Raw genomic sequence first — 19,505 nt, 5'->3', positions numbered from 1 at the left:
GAACAGGAATCATCTCCACAAGTGAACGAACATGCTCATTCTCTAAGGTTGTCCAATAAATTCTCGTCTCGTCTCAACCGCTTCATCCCTAAGGTCCACCCCTGGATGAGTCACCAGTTCATTGCAGGGCTCTATGTGAGCATTTGTGGCTTTGGTACCTTGCTCAAGAGTGCCCCGGCAGTGCTCTGAAGGTGTTCTGGCACTTTCCACTTTGTCTGCACTGGAGCTCCAACCAAGAAGCCGCCGCTTCTCAGCCCAGTTCACAACAGACTGAGCTACCAATAAATTTATGACGGAAAAAAGAACCAATAAGAAACATTTTTAAATGAAATATTGGACGCTGGATAATGATTTAGACTGAAATGAAATTGTAGCAGTGTTGAGGGAATTGAACAATCACGAGGGACAAAGTCCCGTTCAGACTCCCTGTAGTTGCTGATTTCAAACAGGGCCGGTGTACCGTCAGTTACTGGCACTGTCTGCGTGTGAAGTTACGAGTGCAACCTCCTAATTCCTGTTGCTCCCCAAATCAAACGCACATGTGCCCCAGTCTGCACGAAAGCTGCTTTGAATGTGGCGATGGGTGGGCCTCCTTATAGCATCCTGTCCTTGTCAGCTTTGTCGTTAGATGCGCTTCTTAATATCCATGAGAAGATGACAAAGTGCAGCTGATGAACCTGGTTCTGAGTTCCTGGTACAATAGGTTCTTTCCCCTTTAATGTGGGTCGAACTGGCCGTGCACATTGGCCCCAGTGTGGTGAGTAATAGTTGGATCCCACTCTTCACCACCCCTGACTGCTTTGCTTCCCCCCCCCCCCCCAGTGGGCTTAACGTGGTATGGCGGGGAAGGGCTTCTTTGATTGGCTGAATGAGGTGTGATGATGGATTAGAAATGTTGGATGAAGATGCATATTTTGGGGTGTGTGTGGCCATCATTCATGTCCCATTAAGATGTCAACAAATTCTCAAACTGAGACTTTCCCAGCAAACTCCCAGAAACCCAAGAACACCACAGGGACACACACACACACACACACACACAGATGTTGGTTCTGGTTTAGCGTTAATGCCAATGGTGAGAACATTGTTGAATTGAATTGAAATGAATGTGTGTGTGTGTGTGTGTACTTGTACATGCTCAGTACCAAAAACCACATTCTACTATCACATTGAGGACACTTTTTGAAAATGAGGACATTTTGACTGGAAGGGTTAGGAAATGTTTAAAGGTTCAAACGTGGTGTAAAGGTTAAGGCTTGAGTTGGGATTAGGGTTTAGAAGGGATGGTTAGGGTTTAGAAGGGATGGTTAGGGTTTAGAAGGGATGGTTAAGGTTTAGAAGGGATGGTTAAGGTTTAGAAGGGATGGTTAGGGTTTAGAAGGTATGGTTAGGGTTTAGAAGGGATGGTTAAGGTTTAGAAGGGATGGTTAGGGTTAAGAAGGGATGGTTGGGGTTAAGAAGGGATGGTTAGGGTTTAGAAGGGATGGTTAGGGTTTAGAAGGGATGGTTAGGGTTAAGATGGGATGGTTGGGGTTAAGAAGGGATGGTTAGGGTTTAGAAGGGATGGTTAGGGTTTAGAAGGGATGGTTAGGGTTAAGATGGGATGGTTGGGGTTAAGAAGGGATGGTTAGGGTTTAGATGGGATGGTTCGGGTTTAGAAGGGAGGGTTAGGGTTAAGATGGGATGGTTCGGGTTTAGAAGGGAGGGTTAGGGTTTAGATGGGATGGTTCGGGTTTAGAAGGGAGGGTTAGGGTTAAGATGGGATGGTTGGGGTTAAGAAGGGATGGTTAGGGTTTAGAAGGGATGGTTGGGGTTAGATGGGATGGTTAGGGTTTAGAAGGGATGGTTCGGGTTTCGAAGGGAGGGTTAGGGTTTAGATGGGATGGTTTGGGTTTCGAAGGGAGGGTTAGGGTTTAGATGGGATGGTTAGGGTTTAGAAGGGATGGTTAGGGTTAAGAAGGGATGGTCAGGGTTTGGAGCTGGTTAACATATTATGTCTATAATAGTCCCAACAAAAAGAAAAATACAAGGATATTTGAATGTTTTTGGTTTTCTTGCATGCTTCCTGTTTTATTTTGAAAGTCTCGTCTTCCTAGATGTCAGTCTTACTTCCACTCGTGGACCTCTCTTGGGATTTCTGCCTGTTTGGTTGCCTCAATCTGCAACAAGTCCATGTATGACTTCCTACTTCCCATCAGAGTCAAGATTTTGCATTCTGGACTCTGTTCCACACACTGAGCACCCTTCACAGATCGAGAATACATCCTTCCATTATTTTTGGTGAGGTTCTTATTTATCTGTCTATTTACTGACAAGGATTCCACACACACACACACACACACACACACACACACAGTTTCCTCACAGTTGTCAAATTGAGTCAGTGCCACCTGTAAGTTTCAAGATGTTTGTGCCAACTTGCAACCCCAGCTGACCATAAATTGTACTGAGGAGTAGCGAGCAGAGCAGAACAGTGTTGCTACAATTATAAATCCAGAGAAAAATATAACAATCCTAAAAACAGAAGCTGTATTCTTTTGTAGGTGACTAAATCAGTATCTGAGCACGTGCCACTTCCTCACCTTCATCGCACAGGCTGAGTTTGGACAGGTTGTGTCCGTCGTACGCCTCCTCGTATACGGAGCCGTTCTCTCTCTCCTCGTACGTGCTCAGATACATGGCCTTGTTCTCCATCGCCTCCTGACAAGACACAAACAGAAATGGCTGCACATCACAGCATGTGGGCAAAGCATTGCTGCAACATGACAAATCGATCTGGTAGTGAAGCTCACGACTGACACGGAAGCCCAAGAACATCCGTCATCCATCATATTATATCAGCTATCAAATGGAACGAATGAAAGGGATTACGTAAATGTTACCAGTCCAAATGGTGCATGTTGGCGCAACTGAATATCAATTCTCAAAAGGTCGCAGCAGGCAGCCACCTGCTGCTGGGACACACATGCTGCAGGATTGAAATGCTCTTGGTAGAAGGCTTCGTATCGTTCTGAGCTTTAGTCTCTGAATGTCAGAAACAATGGAAATGGGTCAATAAAATGTACTGCTCTCAGCTTCCAAACCATATTAACCCCAGTGAGGGTGGAGACGTTGGTCCAAGATAATTAGCATTTGCTTATGAAAGAAAATGGCAGGAGCCCCAAACTTTAGAGGTTGAAATCATGAGGTTTGCTCCTAACACACCTCTTTATAGCCATGTCCACATCACATTATCAGGTGAGGACCTGGACCTCCTTGTCTTGGTGGACATGTCACTTTCTCACCCTCTCTGTATGAAGCACCAATTCAGCTTCGTGTCTATGAACATGTATGACCACGTGATATTTGGATTACAACATCATAGCTGGTCCCCTGGGCTGTTTCTGTGCAGCTGGGCTGTTGGGTCGAGTATTGAAGCACATGTGGATTATGAGAGCAGAAAAACAGATTCAGTTACAGCTGCTGAGCAGCTGCATGGATACTTACATCGAAAACACCGTCCTGGAAAGTAAACTGAATGGGCGATACTGTCCTTGATGGGGTGGCACTTTGTGAAATCCATACCATTCTCTGGCAAAGTTGTTATTCTGTTCTAATAAAGTTGACATTGGATGTTACTTCGGTGGATCGTTAGCTGCAGATAAAAGCCCTCGGTGAGGCCCTCATATTTCATATTAGCTTGCTTGTGTCATTAGCACGCTCACCTGGACTCAAGATGAAGACTGAATCTCCCATGAGCCTCGGCAGCGGATGAGTGGCAGGTTGATAAAATCATGAAAGATGCTCAGTCTGTACTTTCTAATCACAGAGAGGTTGTGGTGGGGGCTTCTGGCTGACATTTGGAATATAGCTGGACAGGAACCATTAAGAGCTCCTAGGTGATCCTACTGTGTGTGTGTGTGTGTGTGTGTGTGTGTGTGTGTGTGTGTGTGTGTGTGTGTGTGTGTGTGTGTGTACGGCAGGTCTGCACATGAACTATGAAGTTCTTACGGGACTTTTAAGACCTGAGAACAAGAACAACAGAAAGTTAAGGAAGTACGTTTCAAGAATCTTAAGAGGTTCTTTTTTCCTACTTCGTTGTTGCTGTTCAAACGAGCCACAGAGCAGCGAGAGAAAGACCACGTTCAGACAGCTGCCTGGGATGCAGGATGTCCGACGATAGACACCACCAAGTACTTTTCAGTATTGTGAAGAGTATTTTATGGTGGCATGTTTGACCTTTTGGGGGTCAGTGCCTTGAATTAACAGCAAACATTTATCTCACACCTGTTTTACAAAGAAAGAGTTTAACACATCTACCCCAGGACGCATCTACCCCAGGGTGTGATGACTGAAGGTTTAAATATCTTTACAGGAAGAACACAAAGACATGATAACATGGGTGTCAGTGTTTATTTATGATCGAAATAAATCAGTATCGAATTGTTAAACAGTGGGGGAAGCATAGAATATTTTGGGGGTCAAATTTAAAGTACATTTGGGAATTAATATTTACTCTAAACCTGCACATACAGAGATATTGATGAGTATCAGCTGCATGTAGCACATATGAGCATCAGGGTTATATTGGAGTATTGGAGGGGTTGAAATATTGTGACAAGCTCCCGGCTGAGCATCCACCTGTCTGCAGGTCAGAGGGAGGGAGGACGTGTGGTCTGCAGATTGTCGACGTCATCTGTAGTTTCAGTCAAGCTTAAAAAAACACCGTACATTCTCTGAGAATCAACTATGCAATTACAGATATCGGAAGTGACAATATTAACTGGAGCCAGTCCCCCTCAGTGTCTCAGTACGAAAAACCAACATACCATTGCTCAACCATCCATGTGCATCATTAACCCATTTTAGTTAATTGCACTTCTTCACACAAGTGCCAAAACACAAAGCAACACATTTGTTGCAATTCCCAACGTTTCCTGCCCTCATCAAAGGTTATGCAAGTTCAGCATAATAAAAAAGCTAGAGCATACTACTACTACTACTACTAAGATTTAAAAAAAAAGAAAAAAAAAAGCTTAGACCCAATATGCTGCATATAGTCCACAGTATGAGAGTCAGCATGTGCAGCCACCCAACAATCTTACACTTCTTCCTCACCTTGTCAGAAGTCAACTGGAACAGAAACAGAAATCACGTTTCTCATAATCCCCCTCTCAACGCTGCGTGTGCACGCTGCGTGTGCACGCTGCATGGATCTTCAGGCGATCCTCCGTTCGATGCGTCTCTCAGAAAATGCATGAAATAAACATGCAGTTGGTGCGGTGAAGTCCGTCAGCAGCTCTGGAGGACAGCGAAGATTGCAGTAATATATCAACCACATCGTCATGTGACCACAAGTTGTCAAGCTGAAGTTCACAAGTTCTCCCTCAACTGGAAGCTTTTCCCCTCTTGGTTGCTGGCGCCCCCTAGCGTTGGAGAGAAGCTGGAAGTTCCGGTCACTTTATTATACTCGACTTTTAAATACGTGCGTAGTCTTAAGTCGCTCCAAAGATTTAATTCTTAGCATTGACCACAAGGTTAAAAAAAAAAAAACTGGTCAAATGATTTTATTGTATAAAACTTATCGGTCATGTGACATTGGGAAAAACCTCCCGATGGCGATGCGATCATCACAAAAAATACAAAAGGTTCTTAATCAGCAAAACAAACGTTCAAAAATACACTTTTATCATAAACTAGTAATCACACGTTTTTTATATGATATGATTATCCATTTTATACGACATAATGATCGTGAAATGTAGCTAAAAAGTCAGTCGTTATCTTGTGTTTAGGTATTTTTCTGACAGTCCTTGAAGGCATCAGAAACAGCTGGCCCGGTTGGGCTGAACCAACCTGACGTCATCGGATTAAACAGGTCAGGTCACGTCACCAGTTTACGGCGAAACAAGAGAGGTAAGGTTAAGATCTTAGTCTGCTTAAATCTTTATAACGTTTAGGGTTAGGGTTAGGGTTAGGGTTGGGTTAGGGTTAGGGTTGTGACACCAGCAGTCTTTTGTGGAATTTTAATGATACTGAAAAAGCGGGTTTTATTTCAGCTGTTTTTGCCGCATGTACACAACATCTAAATTGTCTGTGTCAAGCTTCAAGATCTGGACCACGTAGATGGGACAAATAAGCAGGTTTTCAGCCAAGATCTTCCGATCCTCGTGTGTTTGGAGAAAGACCATATGTGGAATTGCTGGAATTATATTCAGAAATTTGAGTTCATCAAGGTTCATCATGTTCTTATTTAAAATGTCAGAATATTAAAAAGATGCACCCTTTGAACAATACAAAATTTACTTTGAATGGATTTTATTGTTGTGGTGACGAGGAAATTCCACAGCTTGCCATCAGATGGCAGCAAAGTACAGAAGAGTGAGTGGAACTCAAACGATTCGTCACAATAAGTTGTTCCACCAACTCTCAAAAGGCAGATTATTGTCAAGCCAACGGCATCATTGCAACATGGTTGCATGTATGTTGGCTTTCACTAAGTCAGAGTCGCGGCACTGGTCTGAACTAACCCTAACCCTAACTAAAGAGTTCTGCATGTCCCCGTTAACCAGGTTTTACATTCTTCCTACAACCATGTCTTGTCCCTAGAACTAAAACTACGCTCCTGCCACTAAGATTTACTTAAGGAAATTATTTCTTATTTGCACAAGTTTATTACTTAATATCACTTTTGGTGCTTAATTTCAGCGCCTGTTTTCTATAGACTTACACGCTCTCCTGGATTTCATCCTAAATGTTACTGCAGAGCAGTAGAGTGTAAAAAGCTGCCACATCAGTAAGTGTAAAAATTAAATTTGCAGTACTACTTGCTTACAGGAACCGCTATAAAAGAAAAAAAACATGAATATTTGTGTTTATTGCTACCCAAATGAGCTGGTTGAAGTTGGTCCCTTTGGCTCCAGAACTGGAGACAAGCATCATAAGCCTAAATCTGAATTTCATCTGTTCCGGCTGTAAGTATAATATAAACGTGGGATATTGTCTTAACTCTCAGCTCACCCTGACTCTGAAGGGAAATGTGTTCCCCGCTGGAACGGTTTGCACTTCTTGTATGTCAATTACCCTACTGGGACCTTGTTACGGCCCCAGCCAATCATACACCCCCCTTAATTAACACAATACATTGCAGTATTTATAACCCAATAAGTAGACCGGCCCTCTGAAAAGGTCACATCAACAGCTTAAGAGATCTTCCATTACAGCAGCACAACCCGCGAGGAGGCGGCGGGCGGAGAGCGATACAGGGAGTTGGTCTCACCTGCCTCTCAGAGAAACCCTCGGCCACACTCGGCTATTTGTCATGTTCAGAATGTTGTCGGACTAATTGCTGGAAAAGAGGTTTGCGCTGAGCAAAAAGAGGCGCATCTAACCCAGAGGCATTGGGTATGAAGAGAACATGGCATTCCTCCCATTCCTGGTTGCAGATCGGTTCCTGGGTTTGATGTCATTGAGACTGCAGCATCTCTGTCAGCGATGACAATTGGGAGCAAAAGGAAATATGACTGCCCGGTTTTATTATTCCAGGGTGTCGCCGTGGTACCTTTCAGGGGAATGGACTCATCAAAGCGCGTGTCCATGTGGTCCGTGCAGGATGTGCTGGAGTGGCTTCAGGATCAGCATCCCAGCCACGTGAGCACGCTCCAGAGGGCATTTATTAAACATGCCATATCAGGTAACTTCACGCACCTGAGGACGAGATAACAGCGTTCTGACGCCATGATTAAACACGCTACTTGTCCGTGCGTTTGTCTTCCAGGCCGTGCGCTGCTCAGACTGAGGGATCACCACCTGGAGCGGCTCGGCTTGGATGCTGAGGAGCACCTGCAGGAAATTTTGCAGGACCTCCTTCTCCTTCGAGTCCAAGAAGAAATCAACGAGCTCAAGGACCTCCACTCTGGTGAGGAGGCCCCTCTTTTCCATCATGACTCTTGGTAACGTTCCACATTCAGCCGAGGCCCAAAAAGCCCACCTGCATGATTGACATCACGATCATGCAGACACGCAGCTGCTCGCTCACAATCCTCCTCTTTTCTGCTCTCCAGAGTGTTTTTCTCAGTAACAGGAAATAAACAGCCTCAGATTAAAACACGGTAATTCATCCAGGTGAGGGGGGGGGGGGGGCGTCAGAAAGATGGAAATAACCAGGAAAGACGGAATGACAAGAATCGATGAGAAGCGGCCAGAGACAAAGAAACCCATTTCCTGGATGAAATCTGAGCCGTGCCGATGGATGAGATGTGTTTGTCCATGTCTGACGCCCGCCGCCGTCTTCTCGTCCTTTTTCTCAAAATAGTCTTCGCTTTGGCGCCATTTTCATGGTTTATTGCAACTGTGTGAAGACGGAGTACAATAGTCTCTTCCCGTCTGTGCCAGATAAAGCTCCATTTCATTTGATCCCGCTTTTGTTACGAAAAACACTTTTTTTTACTCATGCGACTGAAGTCCAGTTAAAGTCCATTAGGTTTTAGTTTCATCTACACGGAATCAGATTTAGCAGTAAATATTCTATTTATTTATGATGCATCTATACAGGTGTCAATATGGATTCTTCTAATTTTTTGGCATAAAGACCAGATGTATTTGTCTTTTTTATCGCACCATTTTTGGTTTGTTGAGTTAATAAAGTCTGCTGCTTTTGGCAACACCAGCCTGATGCCGGGGCGACTTTAATCATGGTCTGTTCCTGCTCTCCAACCCAGGAGGATTCTTCTGTAGAATCACCTCAAAATAAAACTCATAAGTGAAACATTATACCCATAGATTCATGATTAGTAATAAAGATTCCATTACTATACCAGCCCGCCCATTAAAGTTTTAATAGTCAAAACATTTGTTGCTGCACTCACCGCTAGGGGGCACTATGTTATATTGCTACTTGTACAGTGTGCTGTAATAACTTGGTCTTTAAATTCATAACAACTAGTCTGTTTTCTCTCTTAAGGATATCTAGTTTTAAATATTTATAGGTTAGTTCCATGACATGACATGAATAATTAGGATTTCTGCAGAAGTTCAGACTGACATGTTTGACACTGGTATTTTAATCTCACTCGTTGTGCAACACTGAATCCCAGCCAATCAAATCTGTTTGTACTCGATATGCTGACACAGAAATGCTGCAGAGACGAGAGAGCAAGACACAACATGCCTGAAAACTCGTGCTCTTGCGATATATTGCGAGTAGCCAAATATTCATTCTACTAACAAAGTGAGGACATTTAGACTCCAAAGGTGTGGTTGAGGGTGGAATTGGTTTTAGATTAGGTTCAGGGTAACAGGAGGTTAGTTGGGACGGTTAGGGTTAGGAGCTGGGGAATGTATTGTGGAACGTCCTCAGAAAGATAGAAATACAACCGTGTGTGTACTGAAGCTTTTCTATACATTTCCCCAACTTTAAACTTTGTATAAAGTGACCTTTCCTGGTGTTTCCTCCACTCTTCCTGAGCCTGATTGTGTCTATGTGTCCAGCTCATGTGTGGGACACATTAATACCCCGGGAGATGGTGCGACGTTTGCTTTGGGGTGTGACAGCAAATGTGCCGATTCTGCTTAGACGGAAATCCATCCTGTGGTGGAGAGAATGATGAAATAAAGCTGTAGCCCCGGAACAATCACACAAGCTCAGGCTCAGTTAGGAGATGATCACTTTCAGTCCATCACGTGACCCTCTGACTCTGCAGGCTTACCTGCACTCACCTTCAAATAGCACCGCCAACGTACCACAGAGAAAAACCCTTCATTTTCTTCCCCATGAGGTATTTTACAATACCAACATGAAAAGAAAAACACGGCTGCATCCACCCTGGACATGCGTCCACACTGGCCGTGTGTTTAACAGAGCCTGAGCGTGCACGCCTTGCACGAGTCAGGTGAATCTTTCACCTGAGAGCAGCCAAGCACCACTTCGCATTCATCAGATTCTCTCTCCGTCTGCGCTCACTTAAAAATCAGTCTTGTTCCGTCGGTGACTGACGACAGCACCGGCAAATGGCAAACGCGCCATACATTAACCCGCCATACATTAACCTGCCACGCGTCAGCCCGCCATACATTAACCTGCCACACGTCAGCCCGCCACGCGTCAGCCCGCCATACATTAACCCGCCACGCGTCAGCCCGCCCTACATTAACCCGCCACGCGTCAGCCCGCCATACATTAACCCGCCACGCGTCAGCCCGCCATACATTAACCCGCCACGCGTCAGCCCGCCATACATTAACCCGCCACGCGTCAGCCCGCCATACATTAACCTGCCACGCGTCAGCCCGCCACGCGTCAGCCCGCCATACATTAACCTGCCACGCGTCAGCCCGCCCTACATTAACCCGCCACGCGTCAGCCCGCCATACATTAACCCGCCACACGTCAGCCCGCCATACATTAACCCGCCACACGTCAGCCCGCCATACATTAACCCGCCACGCGTCAGCCCGCCATACATTAACCCGCCACGCGTCAGCCCGCCACGTGTCAGCCCGCCATACATTAACCTGCCACGCGTCAGCCCGCTACGTGTCAGCCCGCCATACATTAACCTGCCACGCGTCAGCCCGCTACGTGTCAGCCCGCCATACATTAACCTGCCACACGTCAGCCCGCCCTACATTAACCCGCCACGCGTCAGCCCGCCATACATTAACCTGCCACGCGTCAGCCCGCTACGTGTCAGCCCGCCATACATTAACCTGCCACACGTCAGCCCGCCCTACATTAACCCGCCACGCGTCAGCCCGCCATACATTAACCCGCCACGTGTCAGCCCGCCATACATTAACCTGCCACGCGTCAGCCCGCTACGTGTCAGCCCGCCATACATTAACCTGCCACACGTCAGCCCGCCCTACATTAACCCGCCACGCGTCAGCCCGCCATACATTAACCTGCCACGCGTCAGCCCGCCACGTGTCAGCCCGCCATACACTAACCCGCCACGTGTCAGCCCGCCACGCATACAGTGTGTTTGATGTTTCAGGAGCAGCCACATCAGCCGTGACGTCCTTACCGATGAGTGTGAATGTGATCAGACTTGAGAGCTAAGCTCGTGGCGTTTATAACAGAGATTAGACATCCCATCATCGGGACAACAATACATTTTCTGCCACTCCAACTTTTGAGGGGTCAGTGGGTGCCGAAGCCCACACCCTGGACCCTGGCTCACATCCACACCTCCCAAAGTCCCTTTAAAGGGTTAAGGTTGGGTTGGGGGTTAGGGTTAGGGGTTAGGTTGGGGGTTAGGTTGGGCTTGGGGGTTAAGGTTGGGTTGTGGGTTAGGGTTGGGGGTTAGGGTTGGGTTTGGGGGTTAAGGTTGGGTTGTGGGTTAGGGTTGGGGGTTAGGGTTGGGTTTGGGGTTAGGGTTGGGGGTTAGGTTGGGGTTGGGGGTTAGGTTGGGTTGCGGGTTAGGGTTAGGGGTTAGGTTGGGGTTGGGGGTTAGGTTGGGCTTGGGGGTTAAGGTTGGGTTGCGGGTTAGGGTTGGGGGTTAGGTTGGGGTTGGGCTTTCACCTTTCACCCAGATGCCTGTCTTTGGTTAGAGGATGGCAGAGTATCTGGAGGGACCCCTAGCGGGCATGGAGAGAACATGCAAACCCAACTCAGAATAGCCCTGGTCCACAGGGGATTTGAACCCCCAACCTTCCTGTCACGAGGTGACAATTATAACCACCACAGCTGTTTGGCGCATCCAGCCTGTTGTTAGGGAGAGAGGCTTAGCAACAGCATCACAAACGTAAATGGATGGATGGCTGGATGGATGGATGATAAAGGGATGGATGGATGGATGGATGGATGGAGAGTTACAGGTTAATGTCCTTTGCTTTAACCTGTAACTGCTCAGACTTGTGTTCCTTGGGGGTCCTCGATGTCTGAAAGCTTCCAGTTACAGTAGGGTTAGGGTTAGATTAAGTAGGGTTAGGGTTAGATTAAGTAGGGTTAGGGGTTAGGGTTAGATTAAGTAGGGTTAGGGGTTAGAGTTAGATTAAGAGGGGTTAGGAGTTAGGGTTAGATTAAATAGGGTTAAGGTTAGATTAAGTAGGGTTAGGAGTTAGGGTTCGATTAAGTAGGGTTAGGGTTCGATTAAGTAGGGTTAGGGTTAGATTAAGTAGGGTTAGGGTTCGATTAAGTAGGGTTAGGGTTCGATTAAGTAGGGTTAGGGTTAGATTAAGTAGGGTTAGGAGTTAGGGTTAGATTAAGTAGGGTTAGGGTTAGATTAAGTAGGGTTAGGAGTTAGGGTTAGGGTTAGATTAAGTAGGGTTAGGAGTTAGATTAAGTAGGGTTAGGAGTTAGGGTTAGATTAAGTAGGGTTAGGGGTTAGATTAAGTAGGGTTAGGAGTTAGATTAAGTAGGGTTAGGAGTTAGGGTTAGATTAAGTAGGGTTAGGGTTAGATTAAGTCCCCAGAGAGTTTTCAGCAGTCATGAATTTAGTGGACGAGGAAACGTTGGCACAGACTCATCTGAACCCAAACCTCCATTTAGCTGAGTCTATTAGCAGGGACAGAAGCCTGTGCACGTGTGTGCACGACCATTTACTATCAAACACCTTTGCCAACAAGTGGGCGGGGGGGGGGGGGGGGGGGGGGGGGGGGGGGGGGGGGGGGGGGGGGGGGGGGGGGGGGGTAGAGAAACAGTAACTAAACATAGAAATGCACTTTATTACTGCAGGAGGTGACTTTCATCACCCCCCCCCCCCCCCAACACTCATCTCTTCCGGACGGACTCAGTGAAGTGAAAAAAGGGAAAGATGCCCCCCCCCCGTCCATCTTCCCATCACAGCCAGCAGCTAAAAGGGTTTTAGTGGACTCGTGTCAGTTAGGGTGAAGCGTCAAATCACCGAATCTGAGGCGAAACAGACGGTTGAGCGGGAAATCAAACTGGAAATGGGCAGATGCTGGGGGGGGGGGGGGTTGTTTGTTGTTACTAAACTGTTTTGGTGCTCATTGTGCGACCTGTTGTGACCTTGAACTGGTGCCTGCTGCTGTTTTCATGCACACCAGGATGAAGAGACGTTGTCACCATTGTCGTCATGGTGACGTCACCTCAGCGCCTGACTTTCACTCATCAACCACTGGAACATCCTTCACTGAGCCCTTTGGAAATGGATCAGGACGCAATTAAATAAGCACGCATAAATATTTTAGTCTATAAATCTGTGAGTGTGTGTGAGTGTGTGTGTGTGTGTGTGTGGGGGGGGTGGTGGGGGTGGGGGGGCTTTTAAAACAGCATATTAAAACATTAAAGCTGACAGGTTGACGGAGTGTGCCACACACCGCTGTGGGTAATTGAAATGCCGAAACCTCAAGACGGCTGTTTCATTCCGACTAATTTAAAGCTGCCATCACAGCCCATTAATGCTGGAAGGGTGGTGGGGGGGTCCTCTTCCCACCTTCTGGAGCCAATATCAGTGGAAGCAAGGTGCACTGAACAGGAAATGGATGGTGAGACGCTGTTGAGGGGACGATGAACACACAGTAAAGTGTTGACTGAATGTTTGGAAAAATCTGCCCCTGGTGGTGGGGGGGGTAACTGAAGGCAGGATTCTGACTTCCTGCCTGCGTCTTTATTCACAAATGACTGGAAAACTGTGTGACTTGGGTTTGTGTCCAATAAATCTGTTAAAGAAACAATAATTGAGGGTGCATCCTCTGCTGTGACCCGACCCTGTGACCCTTGACCCTGTGACCCTTCCCTGACCCCATGCTTAAGTCTAATTCTTTACAGAAAAGCAAAATACAAGCTTAACAAGTGGAATTGAACAAAACAGGACTGAAGGCTGGAGAAGGCGGCTCAGATCAAGAACAACGGGTCACACACTGTCCCAACAATATCCTGCCGTCATTGCTGCACATTTGATTTTTCAACCCGTTTTTATCGGCCATATACGTTATATCGCCCGGCGGAGCGCCGTGTACCTAAAGAAGGAGCTTCTGTTCGAGGGAGCGAGGAGGCTAAATGAATTCCCACAGGGGAAGTCATCTTTTCACTCTATTACGCGTCATCTTGTTGCAGCAGCCAAATAGGATCCCCCTTATTTGAAAGAACCCTGCGAGAACTTCAATTTCAGATAAGCTGTGAGCAGGCGGCTGCCTCTGAGGAGGAGAACAGAGGCCAGCTGTCCTGGAAAAGATTCTATATCAAGCCAGTCGGGATTAAAGCGCTGCACCTAGGAGTAGTCAGACGTGCACCACTTGTGTGGAACGCCCTCTGAGAAGTGCTGGAGCAGCTCTGAGTACTGTAGTCAAACACTCTGCATCACTTAATAACCCAAAAGACCTGAATGACAGGAAACGGACACGTCCATCTTTCTGTGAAGTGTCGCTTTAAATAAAAGGAACCATCATCGGTGAAGATGTCCTCTACTAAAGCAGCACTGTGGGGGAACCAATGAGAACACTGAAACCACCAATGAGGCATCAGTTTATATGACATGATGTCATTAATTGAGCAGAACATTAGAACAAGAACAACTGCACCAGCATCTGGTTCGACGCGGGTCTGACCCTTGGCTTCCTGGTGGAGGTCTCGTGTGGCTGTCTAGAAGGTCCCCAGACATCACAGATGGGTTTTTAAGCAGCAGAAGGGGCTGCACAGAGTCTCCAGACTCGCCTGCGTGAAGCCCCTCCCTGCCCCAATCTGGGCCTAATTATGTTCGTTGATCAAATCCAACATTCTTCCAAGACTGTTTGTACTCATTAACAAACACAGACAAGCACAGTAGTCATGAAAAATGGACCATTTACCCAAGTAGAGAGAATCATCACACATGCAGACCACCACAGATTCATCTGGCAGACCTTTGGAGTCACGGACCTGCAGCACAGAGCCCCAGAACCTCACCGGTAGCAGCAACAGACAGTATTTTCTGTATACCTGGAACTGGTCTTGGGTCACCTCATGATACCACCTCACCTCCTGGGCCTATCCTGTGATGAGGACCCTCTGCCTTTGTTCCTTGGGGTCCTTTCAACCCAAACGGCTGTTTTCATTCAGCAATGGTGACCCTTTATTTTGACTCAATACTGGTGAACATTTGACCCTTGTTGACAAGAATCATCCCTGGAGACCCACATTTGATGGAGATCTATCCTCGTGTTTGTGACAAGTCTCCTTTGGCCAAGAATTCCAGCCTCTGCTGATTTTGCTGCATTTCCTTCTTTCGCCACCAGATGGGCTGAATTGTGGACTGTTTTAAACCAGAATCACAGATTGAGAGTCAAACGTCGTAGCAGGACCAGATTCCAGCAATAGTCTCCCAGATGGTGGTCTGCAAGCGTATTGTTTCCTAAACCACTTTAAAACCTTGGCTAAAATCTGCACTGTTGGTGTTTCTACAAGTGCTCCCAGCTGTCAGCCAAATCCACGTTTTCTGTAGCATTTAGGTAAGTCCCTCTCTGGGGAACGACAGCTTCAACACAGATACAGAAGAAGTTTAAGCTCTTGATGAAAAAAGGATCACCTTGAGTGACACGAGATGATTGACAGATGAGCTCTGTTCCCGATTGGGCAGCTAATAAAAGGGGGATTTATGGTTTTATATGGGCTGTGAGCAGAGCTGTTAGCTGCATCTAAGTAGCATATGCGCTATTACGCTAGCCAGCAACATCCAAAGTGTTCTTTTCTGTACAGAAATATGGCATCTGTTAGTCTTTGCAATGCTTTGATGAGGATTCATACAAGTTCTCCTTTATGTGTTTTTATCTCTGAATCCTCCTCAAGTAGAAGCAAATTAAACAGACAAATACAGAAGGAAAAAAACTACATCTATTACATGTAAGTACATTACAGGAAGCTGTTCTGTTGAACATTAAAGATTTTCCATTTCTCTAAAAGGAACCTTTCTGTCACCTTTATTAATGTTTGGATTGGACATTAGTGATGAAGGTAAATGTCAGATTAGCAGCTGCAAAGAAATGCTTGAACCACTGGATGGATGGATCTTATCCACATTAAAAAAGAAACAAGCTGATGTTTTTATATCATTTTAGATTTGTTTTATGCTACTGGATTTTAATTACTAGAAAACAGTTGTGATGTATAAAAGGAGCCACACATCTTTTTAAAGTCCATCACAGTCATCCTCAAAGCTGCAAGAGGAGAGGTGATAGATTTTATCCTCTAAACTAACCCATAAACTTGCACACTGACAGTGAAAATGATGACCTGAAGCAACAGACTGAGACTGGAAACACATCAAAGTTGCTGCTCCACCACCTTTTCAGATTTATCTTCCCTGAACTGACCATGAAGCCATCAACAGCAGCCAATCTGTCACAGTTATCACATAAGCGGCTAAATGGAAACAAAATGCTGTGTGCAGCAAGGCTCGTACGCTTTATTTAAAATCAGTGTTCTGTCTTTAGCTTTATCCAAAAATCATGTCTGGGAGTTTAATCTGCATCTTTACAACAGCAGATTAAATATGGGAAATCCTCTTCACTACGTCTTTTTGGAACGCGTAATTTCCCTCATCCAATAAAGTCAAAGTCGAAACAGAGGTAAAAGGCCAAGAACAAATCACCTCGAATACCCTCAATGGGAACAGGAGTGCGGCTGGGACCAGGGACCAAAGTTATCCAATGCATAGAGCTCACCTAGATCTAGTTCAGCCTTCATAAATATGCATAGTTAACCATAACATCTTGACGAACATGCCCTCCTTTAACAAGCCTATCTGGTCACACGTTATGAACAAATTCCAGAAATTTAAATAAAGGTATGGCCACTAGGTGGCGGTGTTTGACGCATGATCCCCGTGTCAAGTCTTCTACAATCATTTATGAGCTCATGGAACTGAAACCTCGACTCTATTAATTAAATTGGGCTGAAGCTAAGTAACAAACATGTCTGGGGAACAGGAAAACGCCACGTGCACAAAGCAACCGGCTTAATATTTGGGTCACTAAAGGCTTTAACTGGTCCAAGTCATTCTCCACAACAGTCGGTCCATTAAATCCCGACAAGCCGTGAAAATCACTTTAAATGAGATTCAATAACAACATGACTGCATTCTTTAACATGGAGAAGATGTTTATTGATGCATGATGTCTAAAAGTTCTGAATAAAATAAAATTTGCAAACAGAATCTTAAATGAGCAGAGTTATGCCGGGACTTCCCAAATCAAAAATAAAGAGGGTGTTTAAAGATCTTAAATGTTCCTCGGAGGAATTATCGCATCACTTGATCTGGTTACGCACACGCCACGAATCAAAGTGTGCGTGTGTGTTGGGGGGGGGGGGGGGGAGAGAGATTATGGCGAGCTCTCACCTTATCTGGAGCTCACTGACGTGCTCGGATCTCCTCGCGCCGCCAGCGTGCTGCCGTCTCCCTTATCAGCAGCCTTATCGCTGCCGGAGCTGGATGCAGCACACACGCGCCCGAGGAAGCAAAGATGCGCGGATGGAAGCGATCGGCTGACTGACCGAGGTGCGCGCATCTTTTCACCTCACTTTTACTCCAGAGCCCCGCCACGCACGCACTCCTGATGGCATTTTACTGAAGCGAGTCTCTGTGGATCGGCGGAATTCCTGAAAGCGCCTCGCACGATGTGGGTGAGATTTAAAGTTTAGGGTTCGGAGCCTCCGCGTGGAATCTGAGGCGGCTGCGGGAGATGAGCGCGTCGTTCCCGACTGTTCAGTGGATGGATCCTCCTGGAGCTCCTCTGCGAGATGATCGCGCACCCGAGTGAAGAGACACGAGTGGGAACCACTCCGTGAAAGTTTGAGATTGTTTGGGAAGCAGTGGAGGCTGGAGACCACCCCCAAATCTGCGGGGTGGGCGCAGATTGCGCGTGCCGCTTCAGTATAAATCATTGCTCTTTTGCTTCATTTGTAATTGGCCGATGGGAGGATGGCCATCCAAAGTGTGGACTCAAGCTCAGGCTGGAGCGGAGCGCGCCGGAGATCCGTGTCCCTCCCCGGAACCACAGGTGTTCCTTATTAACAGGTAGGTCACAGATAGAAGGTTCTGGGTTCGGGCTCGGGTTCTGGTGATTTAAATCAAGGTGGCAAATTACAAGGCTGCTGTTTTCTAATCTGCTCTAAACTGAAACAGCTTGTTGTGTCCATCAAGTATGTTTTCGCCATAATGATGTAGAGTTAATTGTGGAATAAATAGAATTTAAAAAAAAAAGATGTGTGATAATTCAAACCATTACAATTCACAGAAAAATATTAATGATAATAATCATCATCCTCATAAAACTTCACTGTAAAACATTTAAGCAAAAAATCTACAAGTACAAATGTGAAATATGTAAATTGTGATATTTGTAACATGTATATTGTTGTTAAATAGGAAAAATAACTCAAGTACACATTCAGACCTTTGGTTAGTGAACTCTTGTAAATACCATAGCTTTAGCAAAAATAAGTAAATTAATAAATAAAAACCACAATAGAAGAGAATTTGGTTTAAATCTTGTGGATGATTGAGTTCAAACTGATGATAATGTGGCTGAAGCTGTTATACTCTCGTAAAAATCTGTTTTATTTTTGAGGTGACACTTGCATTTACATGTGTTTCTCTTCTCTTTTAGTGACTCCAATTCCCAAAATGCAAAGCTGTGGATAAAGGTTCTGCCTGGTAGGCGGAGCTGACCTGTTGCCTCCCTGCACCTCCTCCCTTTTCCTTCCCTTCTCCTGTGACCTTTGCACTTTTCCTGTGCCCTCATCCTCAAACCTCTCCTCGCTTCCTTTCTCCTCCTTTTTGTCCACTTGTTCTCGACACTATATCCTCTATTTCCTCCCCCGCAGCACACATGCAGGCCAAGAAGCGGTACCTGCTTGTGTCTGTGGGGGCCGCTCTTCTTTTCCTCTTTTACTTGTGGGCTCTGCAAATCGGGGAGTTCCAGCAGCAGCCGTCCCAGTACCACCAGTTTCCCCAGTACCCTGAATACCCCCTGTACCACCAGCAAGCTGTGTGGTACTACCAGCAGAGCCCAGGGGTGTACCAGCCCCGCCCGCTTCCCCAGAGGAATGCACCCAGACCCACCAGACACTGGGTGCCGTCCACACAGCTGCTGGAGCCGTACCTGGAGGGAGGAGAGCAAGAGGTGAATCCAGATCCAGAGATCTGCCATCTTTAGAACCTACAACAGTTGTTTTCACTGATGGAGGTTCTAAATTTGCTTGGAAATTTGTTTAAAAAGGCAGGATTGTACATTTGTTCAGATAGGGAATAATGAATTTTCCAGCTTGAAGGGCTCATAATGGCTCTGCGTCGCCTGAACGAAGCCCAAACGGGGGCAACTTCCCGCTGTCGAGGGCGCAGCGTTTTTACTGCACTGTCGTCTGGTTCGCAACTTAATGAGTTTAGTTCCATACGAGCGAAGAGGGCCAAGAAAAGACACCAGGGGTGACTGATAGGAGAAACAGAGGAGCTTTTCCATTCTTCGCCGAGCTCTAAAGGCCTGACTGACTGTATGACCGGCTCTTTCTTTACTTTAAATGGATAGCGAACAAATTTAGATCCCCTTGTCCAAAATCTCACAAGTTCCGATACAACATGAAGTAAATT

At 46.1% G+C, this 19,505-nt stretch overlaps 3 protein-coding genes across 13 annotated transcripts in view; 2 read left to right on the top strand and 1 right to left on the bottom strand.

The window, feature by feature from the left end:
* scara5 (scavenger receptor class A, member 5 (putative)) overlaps positions 1–17,976 on the bottom strand; it is a 58,700-nt gene extending 40,724 nt beyond the window's left edge. The window contains exons 1-5 of one of the 4 annotated variants that reach the window (XM_029849185.1): positions 17,256–17,976; positions 5,098–5,280; positions 3,705–4,004; positions 3,487–3,634; positions 2,583–2,700 (exon numbers count right to left, since the gene is read on the bottom strand). In XM_029849185.1, the coding sequence (XP_029705045.1) occupies positions 2,583–2,700; positions 3,487–3,567 (199 nt within the window). In that variant the 5' untranslated portion in view covers positions 3,568–3,634; positions 3,705–4,004; positions 5,098–5,280; positions 17,256–17,976. The remainder of the gene's footprint in view (positions 1–2,582; positions 2,701–3,486; positions 3,635–3,704; positions 4,005–5,097; positions 5,281–17,255) is intronic. The other 3 variants (XM_029849184.1, XM_029849188.1, XM_029849189.1) reach the window with 3 other exon arrangements.
* LOC105418341 (sterile alpha motif domain-containing protein 12-like) lies at positions 5,783–13,134 on the top strand. Of its 7 annotated transcripts, XR_003891184.1 has the most exons (5): positions 5,871–5,895; positions 6,688–6,775; positions 6,874–6,953; positions 7,525–7,672; positions 7,757–8,922. XR_003891184.1 is itself a non-coding variant. In XM_029849192.1 (4 exons), the coding sequence occupies exons 2-4, from the start codon at positions 7,552–7,554 to the stop codon at positions 12,990–12,992; spliced, it is 267 nt and encodes an 88-aa protein (XP_029705052.1). In that variant the 5' UTR covers positions 5,783–5,895; positions 7,525–7,551; the 3' UTR covers positions 12,993–13,134. The 7 variants fall into 7 exon arrangements, 2 of the variants coding, with proteins under 2 accessions (XP_029705052.1, XP_011615989.1); XM_029849192.1 differs by lacking the exons at positions 6,688–6,775; positions 6,874–6,953 and adding an exon at positions 12,988–13,134 and having other exon boundaries at positions 5,783–5,895; positions 7,757–7,897; XM_011617687.2 differs by lacking the exons at positions 6,688–6,775; positions 6,874–6,953 and having other exon boundaries at positions 5,783–5,895; positions 7,757–7,897; positions 8,043–8,922.
* LOC101072426 (exostosin-1-like) overlaps positions 17,795–19,505 on the top strand; it is a 102,524-nt gene continuing 100,813 nt past the window's right edge. For both annotated transcript variants that reach the window (XM_029849190.1, XM_029849191.1), the window contains exons 1-2: positions 17,795–17,933; positions 18,526–19,041. In XM_029849190.1, the coding sequence (XP_029705050.1) occupies positions 18,748–19,041 (294 nt within the window). In that variant the 5' untranslated portion in view covers positions 17,795–17,933; positions 18,526–18,747. The remainder of the gene's footprint in view (positions 17,934–18,525; positions 19,042–19,505) is intronic.

Source organism: Takifugu rubripes, chromosome 16 (genome assembly GCF_901000725.2).
Source record: "Takifugu rubripes chromosome 16, fTakRub1.2, whole genome shotgun sequence".
Classification (NCBI taxonomy): Eukaryota; Metazoa; Chordata; class Actinopteri; order Tetraodontiformes; family Tetraodontidae; genus Takifugu; species Takifugu rubripes.
The sequence above is the reverse complement of the archived record's forward strand: the minus strand, read 5'-3'. Positions and strand labels throughout refer to the sequence as shown.

Coding starts and splice junctions, on each gene's coding strand:
- LOC105418341 (XM_011617687.2), top strand. CDS start 7,552: ATGGACTCATCAAAGCGCGTGTCCATGTGGTCCGTGCAGGATGTGCTG. Junction 7,673..7,756: donor TATTAAACATGCCATATCAG/GTAACTTCACGC, acceptor TTTGTCTTCCAG/GCCGTGCGCTGCTCAGACTG.